The following is a 13,222-nucleotide window of genomic DNA, read 5'->3' on the forward strand; positions in this document are numbered from 1 at the left end:
TGCTACAACTTTTTATACACAAGTTATTCGCTTTTTTATTCAAGGATATAATGAACTATTATTGACACACAAGTTACACAAATTGTCTCCAAGCACATGATAATCCGAGTTATATCTTCGCAGAAGCTGACGCAACAGAACAACTGTGGTTGCACATTTATACAAATTAAAAGTAATTAAAATGAATTCGGAGCCAATTCACATCTTTGCCACCTTTTAGTTATATTAAATATTCAACACTAATTTTATTTTCAACAAACGAACAAACCCAATAATTTTTTTCAAGTTTGGCATGAGAAAATATAAATTTCATCTAAAAAACAAACGCCTTGTCATTTGGCCTTTATTTTCTCGATTTGTGTTAACCCAAGTATGAATTCTTGAAAATTGATACGTACAATAGTGTCAAGCCAGGCCGGGGTGTAATTCAATATCGTCTCAGCCATCTCACGAAAAATAATCCCGACATTTTTTATAATGTAGGAAGTACAGGCCGTAGGGTGGGAAACGCTAACATATTTATTTTCACAAACGAATTTTTCCACGGAAAATCCGGCACGAATCGATCGCGACCGCCCTGAACAATAATAGAACAGGACGAGCTGCGCCATTGGCTGAAAGGCCCCGGCAATGAGCCAAACAGCGGGGATTAGAGCCAGGCACCGCCCGGTTTCAGGTCTTCAGCCATGGACTGATTTCAGGAAAACTCAAGGAAAATTATTTGTGATTAATCGATTTGAATGAGGATGGTGCACGGAGGACTTCCGGATCGACGGGCACAGGGCTGGATTAAGTTCAAGTCAGGTGGTTAGCGGGTGGTGTAGCGAATATCGATGACTACAAACCACGGGAAGCGACGAAATGCGACACCGGGGAAAAAAGACGAAGGGAATATTCAAAGAATGCCAATTTTAGTCAAACAAAAAAATCAAGTCTATTGTCGTTCTTGACATTATTTAAAACTATTTTTCTGCCAAACATTTAGCAGAAAATATACAAAATTAGTAAAATTACGCATTGATGGAACTGTTTCTGACGGTCTAAGACCATCTAAGTAAGAAAACAGCGTCAAAATATGCCGAAAAATTACGGCAAAAATTACTCAATTTTGAGCTAAAACGGAGTTTCAAATTGGCTTCATAGGGTTATCTCTAATCGTTCCGGAGTTATTGCTTGATAAATAAACCGAAAATTGTCAAAAAATGCGACGAAAAATGAAACTATTACGGCGAAACTATAAAACATAATAGAGAATACGGATAGAATTTCTTCTCAAAATTTTGAATTTTTCGGGGAAAGTATTAACAAATTTTTTATTTTTCCAATTATGGCAAAACTGTTCGAAAAAGAGAAGCTATTTTAATTTTATCTTATGTAAAATGATCCGGGAAATCGACTGGCGTCGAGGAAATCGCCAAATTCCCAATATTTTTTCAGTTATAATTTTTTAAATTTCTCTAACTGATGAGAAGTAATGACGGCATTGTCAGATTTAAGCACCGGTTAAAAATAAAAAAGATTTAACTGTCAATCAATTTTCGATAAAGGTGGGTAATTAGGAGGCGAAGTGCTTTCTGACGCAAAATTCGCTCGTCTTTTATCACCGAAAAATAAGGAAAAGCGTTGAAGAGTGGAAGTCCATCACGTTCGTCCTTCCAGCGCAGATAAATCGCTCAAATCAAGTGTCTTGTTGATGTAATAATAGATGACACCCCCGATATGGGAAGGGGCGCGGGCAGTATTGGACGCAGATAGGGTGATCGGTCACTCATACTACTGTTTAAAACAGTTTGAATATCTAAACTGTAATGAACAGATGATCGGGCGGGAATTCGAACTTTTCGAAAAATGAACCGAACTTTCGCTGATTTTACTCAAAATTATTGTTGTATCAAGGTGAGTGGTTAAGTGTTTGTGGAAATCTGAAGTGGATTTGTGTGAGATTAGGATAATTGCTATTGTTTTTGCAAAATTGATTATCGCCGGCTTTAGGAAATTGTGGAAGGTTAACGAAGGTTTGTTACCTTTGATCGGGGAATTTCCGACTGGAATTCGCAAAATTTTGCCTTTTATTATCACTGTGATTGCAAAATTTTTTCATACTATCAATTAATTGTATTTCGAAAATGTGACAAGGATAATAATTTATTCATATTTGATTCACATGCCAACTATATCAATCTATCATTAAAAATTTGGCGAAAATATGTTTATAACACGTTCTACAACGACACGTCAATCAACCTGAGTCGAGTTCAAAAATCGGGTCAAAATCAGCAAAATAAGACCGATTAATAATCAGGTGACACACGAGAGGATATTTTTCCATCGGTGACCCTTTTTATCGTTGATATCACTCGAAATCATTTGTTGTAGCAGATAGGTACTTTAGTTCGAGTAGTTAATAATAATTATTATGTATTTTCTTTAACCTTTTTTTCGAGTAATTTTCGATGAATCGGTGCAATATCATGTCGAAAAAATATCGTCATGTTTCAGCGAAAAAGCGATTTCAGGCTCGGTTACCATGACGACCAATTAATAGAGAGCTGCCATTGTGGGGTTTCAGGGGTTGGTATAGCATATTAGTTTGCAGGAAATATTTTCAGGAAACAAATTCTGGGTGCTTCCTTTTATCTAATTTCCGGGTGGTTTAATACGACAGAAATTACATGGAAAATAGGAAAATGCAAAAATATTTAACTAAATTTTCTCTGAAATTATTTTAATAATTGAATTGTGCTGTATTTTTCAGTTTCCAGCGAGTTTTACAATATTTTACAAAAATTAGTGAGAAAAATGCACAAATGAGCTAAAAATTTTAAATAATTATTATCTTGGCTATTATTCAGAAAGAATTCAGAGATTACGATTCGTTAATTAACTACTGATAGAGCCATAAGTAGTTAATTAAGTTTTTATTATATCTTTTTAGTGATTTCGATCTTTAGTTTGATTTGTTTAATTTGTTAATTAAAAACTATTAAATTAAGCAACCAGAAAGTTATTTTTCATAGAAAATAAACTCATTTGCTCATTTTTAAATATGAAAAAAATTTTTTTTTGAGATTGAAAAAATCGAAGAGTAAACCGCCGCACACCAAATTTTGTTTTTGCTCAAGCTTTCTTCAATATCTATTATTTTCTAATAATTTTCTCTGATTTCCCATTAAGTAAATAAGGCCACTATTTCCAGTGTTGGATTATTTAGCAAATATTAAGAGATGGCAAAAGAGAAAATAACTAAAAAATTTGAACTTCTTTCCCATCGACTAATTAATGTTTTAATATTGTGCTTCACCTGTAAACAAGAACGAAGTTTATTATGTTAACTCTGATCCAAAACGAATAGTCTTTGATAGTCTGTTTCATAAAAAAAATCAAAATAGACACAGATTTTCTAACATATTTTCTTGGATATTTTCGGTAAAATACTGCAATTAAATTCAGCATTTTTAGCAGAGATCGAAAGTGTTGCTGACAAAAATTAATGAGACATAAGTACGTAAGTTTAAAAACAACAGAAGCAACGCAAAACGAGGATTGGATGAAATAGTATGACAAACCTATTAAGAAACAATAAATATTTTTTGCATATTATTAAAAAAAAAAATCAAGTCTTCTCAGTTTACCCAAATAACGATTAAATAAATGAATTAAATAAATGATTAAATAAATAAATGAATGAATTATCTAAGATAGTGAAGTTTTCCCACAGTGTGATACGTATGATTTTTTCAACGGCTTTAAGAAAAAATATCGTTTTCCACCTTTTTCCATATATTTTATGAAAATACCTACGTTATTTCCTCCCGAGGAAGAAAAATGAGAGAAGAAAGTACGCCTTTTTTCTCAGTAGGGAGGAAAATGAGGAAATAAAATGCGGTCTTCTCACTGAAGGAAGTAATGCACTTAAAAAGTACAAAAGAAAAGAATTACTCTGTTTTTGTACAGGATATATTTTTTCAAAAAAAAAATAGACAAAAAACACAGATCAGTTTATTCTTAATCCTAATCTTAATCTATGGTTAATATGCATTTCCACACGAGACATCCTGTGTGTGCAATATTTGGAAACAAATTATTTTAAATAAATGGAACTAATAAATGGTTTTTAATTTTTCGTGAACCTACTACCTGTCCCTCTTTTGTACACATTTTTTACAAAAATCCATTGGCACAAAGTCAGATAAAATAGTGTAATAATCGTATTAAGTTTAATTTCGATAAAATCGGTTGATCATTCTTACGCTGCAGTTTCAATCAGAATTTGAGATCTCGTTCCAATCATGTCCGTTTTAGATAAACTTTTAGGTCCTTTTCCTTATATTTTTGATTAAACCTTTTGATCGCAGCTTAACCATTTTTAGGTTTTCTTTAATTCTTTTTTAATTTGTAACACAAACGAATAAAAAAAATCTCTTTTAGAAAATACATTTCTTTTTTAGCCACCCACTTCCCGCTTAAAAATTCCTCCATCGCGAAACCTTTCACCATTTCCCAAATCTCGTACGGCTTCTGTTTTGCAACAGGTGCGCAAGTTCGCCGTTTGATTTGGTCCAGATCCAGCCTCACGATGGACGCCAGTTACGTCCCTAACAACCCCCAGTTCGGTCTCCAACTCGAATGCAACTGGAGCTCTGGCCCCAACGCCACTCTCCAGTCCTCAGCGTGCACCGACGACCTCTCCTCCTGCTGGAGCGAAGACATGGGCTCTTTCTCCCTGCCTCTAGACCTGGAGCCGCTGCCGAGCCTCTTCCCCTTCTCGCCTTGCAACAACACCGCCAACTACAAGTAAGCCCCCAGCCGGCCCTTCACCATAACCACCACCTCTAATTCCAGAAGCGAAGCTCAAAACCAGCCCTCCCCCTACAAGCAGCCCTCGTCCGACATGGCCGACGTCCTCCTCTCCCTCAAGCACGCGGTGGTGCATCCCGGCCAGAGCCCGGCCGAGAAATACGACCAGCAGCACCTCTACCACCCCCAGGTGCTGCTCTCGCCGGGGGGCTACTCGGGGAGTCTCTGCGACCAGGGGTTTGCCCAGCAGCCCATGTTCCCCAGCATGTCGGTCAACGTGTCCATGAACATGACCATGCATGGGTACCATCCGTCTAGTTCCTACCCAGCGAATGAAATCTCGTGTCCCCAGGTACCCTCCCGTCAATTAATAGACATTATTTTTGAAGTAGAATTTTTGGGAAGGTGCAGTGGAGTGCGACTCCGCAAGCTGGGTCCACACCCACGTACCAGACTCAAGGACTTTTGAGTCCTTCGTATGGAGGGACGACTTATTCGTTCACTGCTGACTTTAGGCCTCCGCAGGAAACGCCTGTTCTGGCCTCGTATAAGTCAGTGCCTATGTCGTTCTCCTCGCCGAGGAGGAGGCACAGTATTAATCTGCTCGAGGAGGATAATCAAAAGCCGAATGTTTGTAGGATATGTGGTGAGTAAAGTAGTTGTTGTGAACGGCGTAGCAACAATTTTTTTTAATTGGCCGTCAATCTATCACAGGTTTATGGATTGTTGTTTATTAGCCTATAATCCCAAACTTTCAATAAAATTTAATCAGTTGCAATCAAACGAAAGCTAATTGTTGTGGCTCTAAGTATAGTAACGGGATAAATTTACGATGCATTTTCTTAATCCCTTTGGTGATTTTATCTAATTCCTTTTTTCCGTTTTTTTTAGTTATCAAACTGTCTCGTCTTTTTTTTTTAAATAATTAAATAGGAAACCATACCATAGTAAATCAAAAACACCTACCTAGAAAAATTTTTGCTTTTCTGTGTATTTATTTCCAGTTACAATTTTTCTTATCAAAGATTTTTACTCATTTGCTAGTCATGACTTAGATAAATACTTTAATTTATAAGTCGTTAATTGTTAACTGATTAAAAATTTGGAAAATAAGATAAGAGATGAGATGATTATTAGAACTGTTACACCTAAGACACTTTTTCATTTTAGTTAAGTAGGTACTATATTATAAAAAATAGAACACAAATATCTCTGTCTTTAAATCATTATCTCTGAAGATTATTTGGAATTATAAAATTTTTATGATTATAGAAATACTATATTCTACTTTCTCTGTTATCATCTCTTGTGGAGTGGATCAGCACCATTCAATGAGTTTTTTTTTTAATTTGTGTGAAATGATACGGTTCCAAAGCGCACAAATTTTTCGTGCCTTCAAGTAAAATGCTGTTGTTTTTTATATCTATTCCTAAGCTTGATTAGTTCAACTGAACAGTAATACGTCGAGAAAGGGAACAGTATTTTACAAATACATACAAACAAATAAATATTTTTAAAACCTAAAAATGTTTTTCTTTTATGTGACGTACATTCCTACACCTATTTTAATGACAAATGCTCGTATTTGTCCCAAATTTTTAATTTAATTTTTGATCTACGGTAAAACTGCCTCAAAATTTAATAAATCCGAATCTAATCAATACTAATTGAGGAGTTCGAAGATCTTCATTAAATGTAGTTACATATTTCTATCAGGTTTCAACAAAATTGCATAACACAAATTAAACAGAAATTAATTTTATTTTATTGTCTATTACCCACCTACTCCTTTTGGTTTTCTTTTATGGAATATTGAAATAAAGAAACATATTTTTTAATTTTAATAAAGTAAACACATAATGTCACTGCAGTAAATCATCGCGGATTTACTTCAGGTTTTCCAGCGTTTTTTTAACGTTGTAACGGTTGATATAACGTTATACGTTGAAATTTACAACGTTATTTGGTTGTACGGTTACGTTTTATTTTAACGTTTATGTTACGTAGTTTAAAAAACATCTTTATTCTTTTTACCAATTTTTAACGTTTAACTTAATGACTTGACTTAAAGTTGTATTTACGTAAAAATCATAAAAGGACATTAACGTTATTAATAATCGTATTTACAAACGTTCCTTTTAAACGTTTTATGAATTACGATCAAGGCAATGATGTCAAAATAAGAAATAAAGACTGGAGAATATTATTTTTAAGATGTTGAATGGTCATTTGCATGCGTTCAATTTTTATTACGTGAGATATGTTAGATGAGAACCACGGACTTTACAGCTAAAAAAAAATTTGGTGGTCATAGATAGCAGTTTTCGTATTATGGGAAAAATTGAATGTTGAAACAGCATTTTTTTCTTCAAGAATAAAGAGTTTTAGATAGTTATTCGATGTCATTTTTTAAAAACTTGATCGAAATTAGTACACTAGATAAACTGGATGTGGTGCTCTGTTGTTGCTTGTGATTTTAATGAGCTTAAAAATAATAAAATAATGTATTTCTCTGCAATAATTTTGTAAAAAAAAAGAAATATACTCGAAGAGCGACTAAAGAATTAACTTCATCTTGAAAGTAATGTATTTTGCTAAAATAATAATAAAATAAAATTTTTTGCGAGTTGTTAAAAACCCGCCTCTTTCCGCCCTCTTTCAGGCAAAAGCTACGCCCGGCCCAGCACCCTGAAAACCCACTTGCGCACGCACTCAGGTGAGAAGCCCTACCGCTGCATCGACTGCAACAAATCTTTCTCTCAGGCTGCCAACCTGACAGCGCACGTCCGGACCCACTCCGGGGAAAAGCCCTTCCGGTGTCCCGTCTGCGACCGCCGCTTCTCCCAGAGCTCCTCGGTGACGACCCACATGCGCACCCACTCCGGGGAGCGGCCCTACCGCTGCCGCCTGTGCAAGAAGGCCTTCTCCGACAGCAGCACCCTCACCAAGCATCTCAGGATACACAGCGGCGAGAAGCCCTACGAGTGCAAACTGTGTCTTTTGCGCTTCAGCCAAAGCGGCAACCTCAACAGACACATGCGGGTGCACGGGGCTGCCAGCATGATGCCCCCATGACAGGGGCTGCTCATCTGAAACGGCTGGGCGTTTTGACCACGCTTGTGGGATTAGCTAGAGCTCGGGGAATTGCACAACAATTAACAATGGTCGGAGAGCAAATAACTGGCTTTGCCAAAAATATAAGATTTATTTAAGTTAATGTGAGGGATTTGCGGGCAAATATTTGAGGTTTCGTGAATGACGGCTCAAAGGCGACTCAAAATTGCAACTCGGGTTCGGTGCAAATTTTCCGTGAAAGAGGACGCAAAGTCGCCAAAATTTACGGAGATGACAAACAGTTTTTACCGCTTCTATTATGAAACTTATCTCAGAATATCTCGCGGATAAAAAATCCGACGAAAACAAATCATAAAATGGAAGAAAATAACATCAATTTACAAAATTTGTAGGCTACGGTTAATTAATTAATTGCTAATTGAAATGTGAAATAAATTTATTTTAGAAAATAAAATAAGCCAAATATGTTGTCAGTAGTAATACAAAACTTTGGTCAACTTTGTGACAGAAAATAACAATTAAAAACCACAAAAAAAATATTTTATCCGAACAGATGTTTAAAATGGATACCTACATGCTATACATGGTCTGTGGTAGACAACTGCTTACATATAAAGAAGATAAAAGAGTAAAAAAATCTATGTATTAAAGTTATTGATAAATAACGATTTTTAAATAAATGCTACAGTGTGACTGTACATGGCAATAGAATTTTATCAACAATAAAACAAAATGGTTTCTTAAAAAATTGTACCTGCCCAGTGTTAGCACATTTACAAGTTTTGATTTTTTGAAAAATTGTAATTTTTTTAATTCAAAAATTTGTTGCATTATTCTACACTTTTTAAATGTAAACTTTGTTAGAAGGTAAAATTAAATATCGATTCAATCAATTTTATGAATGTGGCAGTGTTATTTAATAATTATTAGTGAATATCCGAATTGTGGTGCGTTCTATTAAAGTAATAATTTCGCACGTTTCTCTGGACTTTAGTGACAAAAAAAGTTCAAACAGAATTCTTGAGATTTTTTACTAAATGTAAAATATACTTCAACGCCTTTATTTATCAAAGACTTAGTACAACTAAACAAAAAATTGTTATAATAAAAATTAGAAAAAAAGTTGCAGTTTTATTTTAATTAACACGCTGAAAGTATTGTGGAAAGGCATTATTTTTTTAAATTAAACAATTTTTGTAATTTTTTTACGTCCAATTGTTAACAAAAAATAAATAGAACAAACTCTAATAAAGTTAGATACCTATCAATGAGGTGTAATATTTTTTTGTGTTTTAAAAGACGTTAACTGAGTGCGGACACTTGATTCACTCGTACTTATTTAATTTTTTCGAAATGTGGAAAATGTTAATTTTGTGTTTCATTTACTTTCTGAATGATTTTACGGTTTACTTCCTTGTATTATCATGTTTCACTCAAAATAAACAATTAGCGCGTCTTCCTAAAACGAAACAATGCAGCAAAACAAGAAGTAATTTGATAAGAGACAATAACACAATTTTTTAACAGAAGCCGGTCATAAATGCGGTAAAATCAAGAAATAGCTTTGGTGCAGTCCAAGGAAAGTTTCGAGGATGTGTTTACAAGACGCTTTTCTATTGAAAAATGATAATAGAAATAATAAGAAGCGTATTTCTCAACGACAGCCGAAATACAATAAATACAAACACTCTATACTAGTTTGTAACAAACAAGATAACTCGTGAGAGTGCAGTGTAGAGTCGAGGGTTTGTCATTGCACGTATTGTTAAGGTAATAAACAAAACTATCGATGTACTAATTAATTGTTGTTAAATTCTCGCGGGGACAGAGATAAGAAAAATTCTAGGGCGGTTCACCGACTTTCAAGTGTTGATTATCTCGCACTAAATTCACAAGTGGTCAAAACGCGCAATCCGAAACGAAACCCAAATGCAACGATTGTCATAATCGAATCTATGTAATTACCAAAGAGAGAAGTTTTAAGTATTAAGGACTAGTCATTTTTTGTAAATAAAGATCTCAATGTTGATATTTTTAATAAAATATGCTGTACAGAAGTTGGGTTTTTTGATTAGTGGTCAAGGAGAGGACTTAAATCATTTAAATAAATACGGGGATTACGGTTGTCACGGTCTGTCATTTCGCGCTCCTGGCAGTGTTAAACCATCATAAATCTTCCGACTCAAACAGCCCAAAATAGCTCCGTAAGTATTGTCATTGTTCGCGTTGCAAATATTTATACATCTTACGCCGATTTCAACAAAATATTTGGTCGCTTATTCGATTATTAGATTACGGTTGTTTGCTGAAAATTTCAAAAAAATCCACACTTGACAATTGAATAAGATAAGAGAATCAGAGGGGAGGGTTATTGTTTTATTAGGGGGGATCTGGCGGCAGCAATCATATCGATTTCGGACCTAATCCGAGATAAAAAATTAAATAAATTGCTTAACCGACATTTCATCAATCTATCGTGTTTGAACAATGGATCTTGACACAGATACCGAATCTCCGATGCTTCATCCGGCGCCAACCTCCACCCGGAAGCTCAAGCAGTACTGTGCTGCCATTTCCGGTTAGTACTTTTTTTCTGATTTTGGCCAAAACTAAACCAAACTCTAGTCTCTCTGGGGGCCCTATGTGCCGGCACCTGCCTGGCGTGGTCGTCCCCAGCCCTGGCCCAGCTCTCCGTCACCGCCAACTCCACCGAGAGCTTCCACCTGACGGACTCGCAGGGGGCCGCAGTCGGGGGGATGATCGCCATCGGGGCCCTGATTTCGGCCATTCCGGCCGGTTTCCTGGCCGATAAATTCGGCCGAAAGAACGTCATTTTCGCGCTTTCGCTCACTTTCCTCCTCAACTGGATTCTGATCATTTTCGCCCAAAACGTGACCACGCTGATAATCGGGCGAATTTTCGCCGGGATTGGGACGGGGGCCATTTGTGTCGTGGGCCCCATCTACATCGGGGAAATTGCGGAGAAGTCGACGCGTGGGGTCCTGGGGGCCCTCATCAACATGTTCCTCTGCTCCGGGATTTTGCTAACTTGTGTCTTCGGCTCCTTCACCACCTGGAGGGTTCTGTCTATGATTTTGGGGACGGTCCCGGTGATCTTCGGCGGGAGTTTTCTCTTCATGCCCGAAACTCCGGTCTATCTGGTGAAGGCCAAGAATTTGGAAAAGGCCGAGAAGACTTTGATCGAGTTCAGGCGAAGCAACCACGACATTAACACCGAACTGAAGGAAATCCAAAGAGAAGTGGAGGCTTCCCAGCAAAACGCCGCCAGTATCAGAGACGTGTTTACGTCGAAAGCCAACAGGAGGGCCTTCATGTCCGTGGTGGCGGTCCTGGCGTTCCAGCAACTCTGCGGAGTCAACGCTGTTGTCTTCTACACCGTGCCGATTTTCCAAGCCGCTGGCAGCTCACTGCGCCCGGACTTGGTCGGGATTATCATCGGCCTGGTCCAGGTGCTCTCAGCTTACGTTTCTCTGCTAGTGATCGAAAAGGCCAACCGGAAGTTCTACCTGATGCTCTCCTCCGTCGGAATGCTGCTCTTCCTCACGGCCCTGGGCATGTATTTCCACCTCAAGAGCCTCAACGTGGACATCAGCCACCTCAGTTTCCTGCCCATCGGGAGCGCTGTTATGTTCATGGTCTCGTTTTCGTTCGGTTACGGCCCCATTCCGTGGCTGCTCATGGGCGAGCTGTTCGCCCCCGAGATTAAGGGTGTGGGGAATGGGTTTGCCATTGCGACGAATTGGTCGTGTGCGTTCTTGGTGACCTATTTTTTCCCGATTATTAAGAGCGGGCTCGGGGCGCATGTAGCGTTTTATATCTGTGCAGGAATCAATGCACTTGCGACGGTCTATGTCGGGTTTGTTGTGCCGGAAACGAGAGGCAAGACGCTGCTAGATATCCAACAAATTTTGAACAAATAAGCTAAGATTTATTGTGTATTATATTTATTTATGACAAGGTCTCACTAGGGTAAGTTTTTGTATAAAGGCTGTGTAAAATGGTACTTAAATAAATTATTTTTTATATTAAAATTGTGTCTTTATTTTTACGTAATTTACGACATATGAACTACAAATGGTTGCATTGTTAATATGATTCCCATACGTATTCAAACATTTTACAAAATTGGTAGTGTGGCGACATCTTGTAGTGAATTATCACTTCTCTTGTCAGAATTTACACTGATAAGAAGGTTTCTCTGATGTGTAAATAATTGCATTTCCCATGAAAAGCCGTTAGAGTGACACAACATCCAATCACTTGAACAATTTTTAGCAAAATTTGATTTCCTTCAAACTATTTTTTCTTCAAAAAAGTGTACATGATCTGTTAGAATAATAATCTTACTTCCTAATAAAAATAATTTGTAGTTAACTAAAATATAGACAAAAGTAACAACACATTCGTGATTTTTCAGGTTATTTAAAAAAATCCCTAAATAATGGCATTTTTGAACAAAAAATGTGATTAAATACACAAAAAAATAAAAAAATTGTGTCATTTTGATTCTTGTCTACCTTGTCAGTCGCCAAAAACTGAGTTTCTAGTTCAAAAACGCTTAAAAAGAAGAAAATATAACACCACTTTCGTCCTAACTCATCTGTTAAATTTTTTGATTTATCTTTAACGAACAACATATGCAATAAACCTCGAAAACAGCAAATTGAAATATAATTTTTAATTCAAAAAAAGTTATTTGTAGTAGGTATAACTAAATAAAGATGAATTTTACAAAAAAAAGACTTGGTAACCAAGTGTGAACTGTTACTCATTTTATCTAAATTTTCACGATGTTTTACTTTCGAAACGTTACATAAAACAAAATAGTGGATACCAAAATAAATAAGATAAAAGTAATAAATAGGTAAATAATTATTAAGTTAAAATCATTAAATAAAGGTATTTTATGATTTTTTTTTATTTTTGTTTTTTAATTTCGATTTATTTAAAACTTAAATTTAAAAGACAACCTGTCCTTTAAGCAGATTTAAAATTTGTTTAATTGCACTTGAAAAAAGAGAGCTTACTTCAAACAAAACTATACCCAATATTATTCCATCAACTTAATTAAAAAATTATTTCATCTAAAATTTGTGAATTTTTGGAAAGCGATAAAGTTTAGGAACAAGTTAGAAACATTCAATTTTCGTTTTTAACTTCAGGCGCAGCTATTTTTGGCCTGATTTAGTGGTTTTCTAGTCCGGCTTTTGTAAGATTTTGTGACTTTTTAGCCCAAAAAGTGCTTCAACACAAATATTATTGACCTAATGTGCAGAATTTTCCTAGTTATTAGAATGTGCTTACCTACACCAAGAGTTAAACTTTTGGT

General features: G+C 36.1%; 2 protein-coding genes across 3 annotated transcripts; both read left to right on the top strand.

Moving 5' to 3' along the window:
- Positions 1 to 1,625: 1,625 nt before the first annotated feature.
- Gl (glass) lies at positions 1,626 to 10,109 on the top strand. 2 transcript variants are annotated; one of them, NM_001039419.1, is given in 5 exon segments: positions 1,626 to 1,896; positions 4,533 to 4,794; positions 4,843 to 5,149; positions 5,203 to 5,443; positions 7,460 to 8,485. In NM_001039419.1, coding segments are annotated over 4 exon segments (1,179 nt in total). In that variant the 5' UTR covers positions 1,626 to 1,896; positions 4,533 to 4,576; the 3' UTR covers positions 7,873 to 8,485.
- A 151-nt stretch (positions 10,110 to 10,260) lies between these two features.
- On the top strand, positions 10,261 to 11,924 carry LOC659896 (facilitated trehalose transporter Tret1). The gene is made up of 2 exons (XM_961773.5): positions 10,261 to 10,450; positions 10,498 to 11,924. The coding sequence occupies exons 1-2, from the start codon at positions 10,360 to 10,362 to the stop codon at positions 11,811 to 11,813; spliced, it is 1,407 nt and encodes a 468-aa protein (XP_966866.3). The 5' UTR covers positions 10,261 to 10,359; the 3' UTR covers positions 11,814 to 11,924.
- Positions 11,925 to 13,222: the final 1,298 nt, after the last annotated feature.

The sequence above is a fragment of the Tribolium castaneum genome, chromosome 2, assembly GCF_031307605.1.
Source record: "Tribolium castaneum strain GA2 chromosome 2, icTriCast1.1, whole genome shotgun sequence".
In the NCBI taxonomy this organism is placed as follows: Eukaryota; Metazoa; Arthropoda; class Insecta; order Coleoptera; family Tenebrionidae; genus Tribolium; species Tribolium castaneum.

Excerpts from the sequence above, each read along its gene's own strand:
- LOC659896 (XM_961773.5), top strand. The coding sequence starts at position 10,360 with ATGGATCTTGACACAGATACCGAATCTCCGATGCTTCATCCGGCGCCA. Across the intron at positions 10,451-10,497 it reads GTACTGTGCTGCCATTTCCG|TCTCTCTGGGGGCCCTATGT; the intron begins GTTAGTACTTTT and ends ACCAAACTCTAG.
- Gl (XM_064359987.1), top strand. The coding sequence starts at position 4,577 with ATGGACGCCAGTTACGTCCCTAACAACCCCCAGTTCGGTCTCCAACTC. Across the intron at positions 4,795-4,842 it reads AACAACACCGCCAACTACAA|AAGCGAAGCTCAAAACCAGC; the intron begins GTAAGCCCCCAG and ends CTCTAATTCCAG. Across the intron at positions 5,444-7,459 it reads GAATGTTTGTAGGATATGTG|GCAAAAGCTACGCCCGGCCC; the intron begins GTGAGTAAAGTA and ends GCCCTCTTTCAG.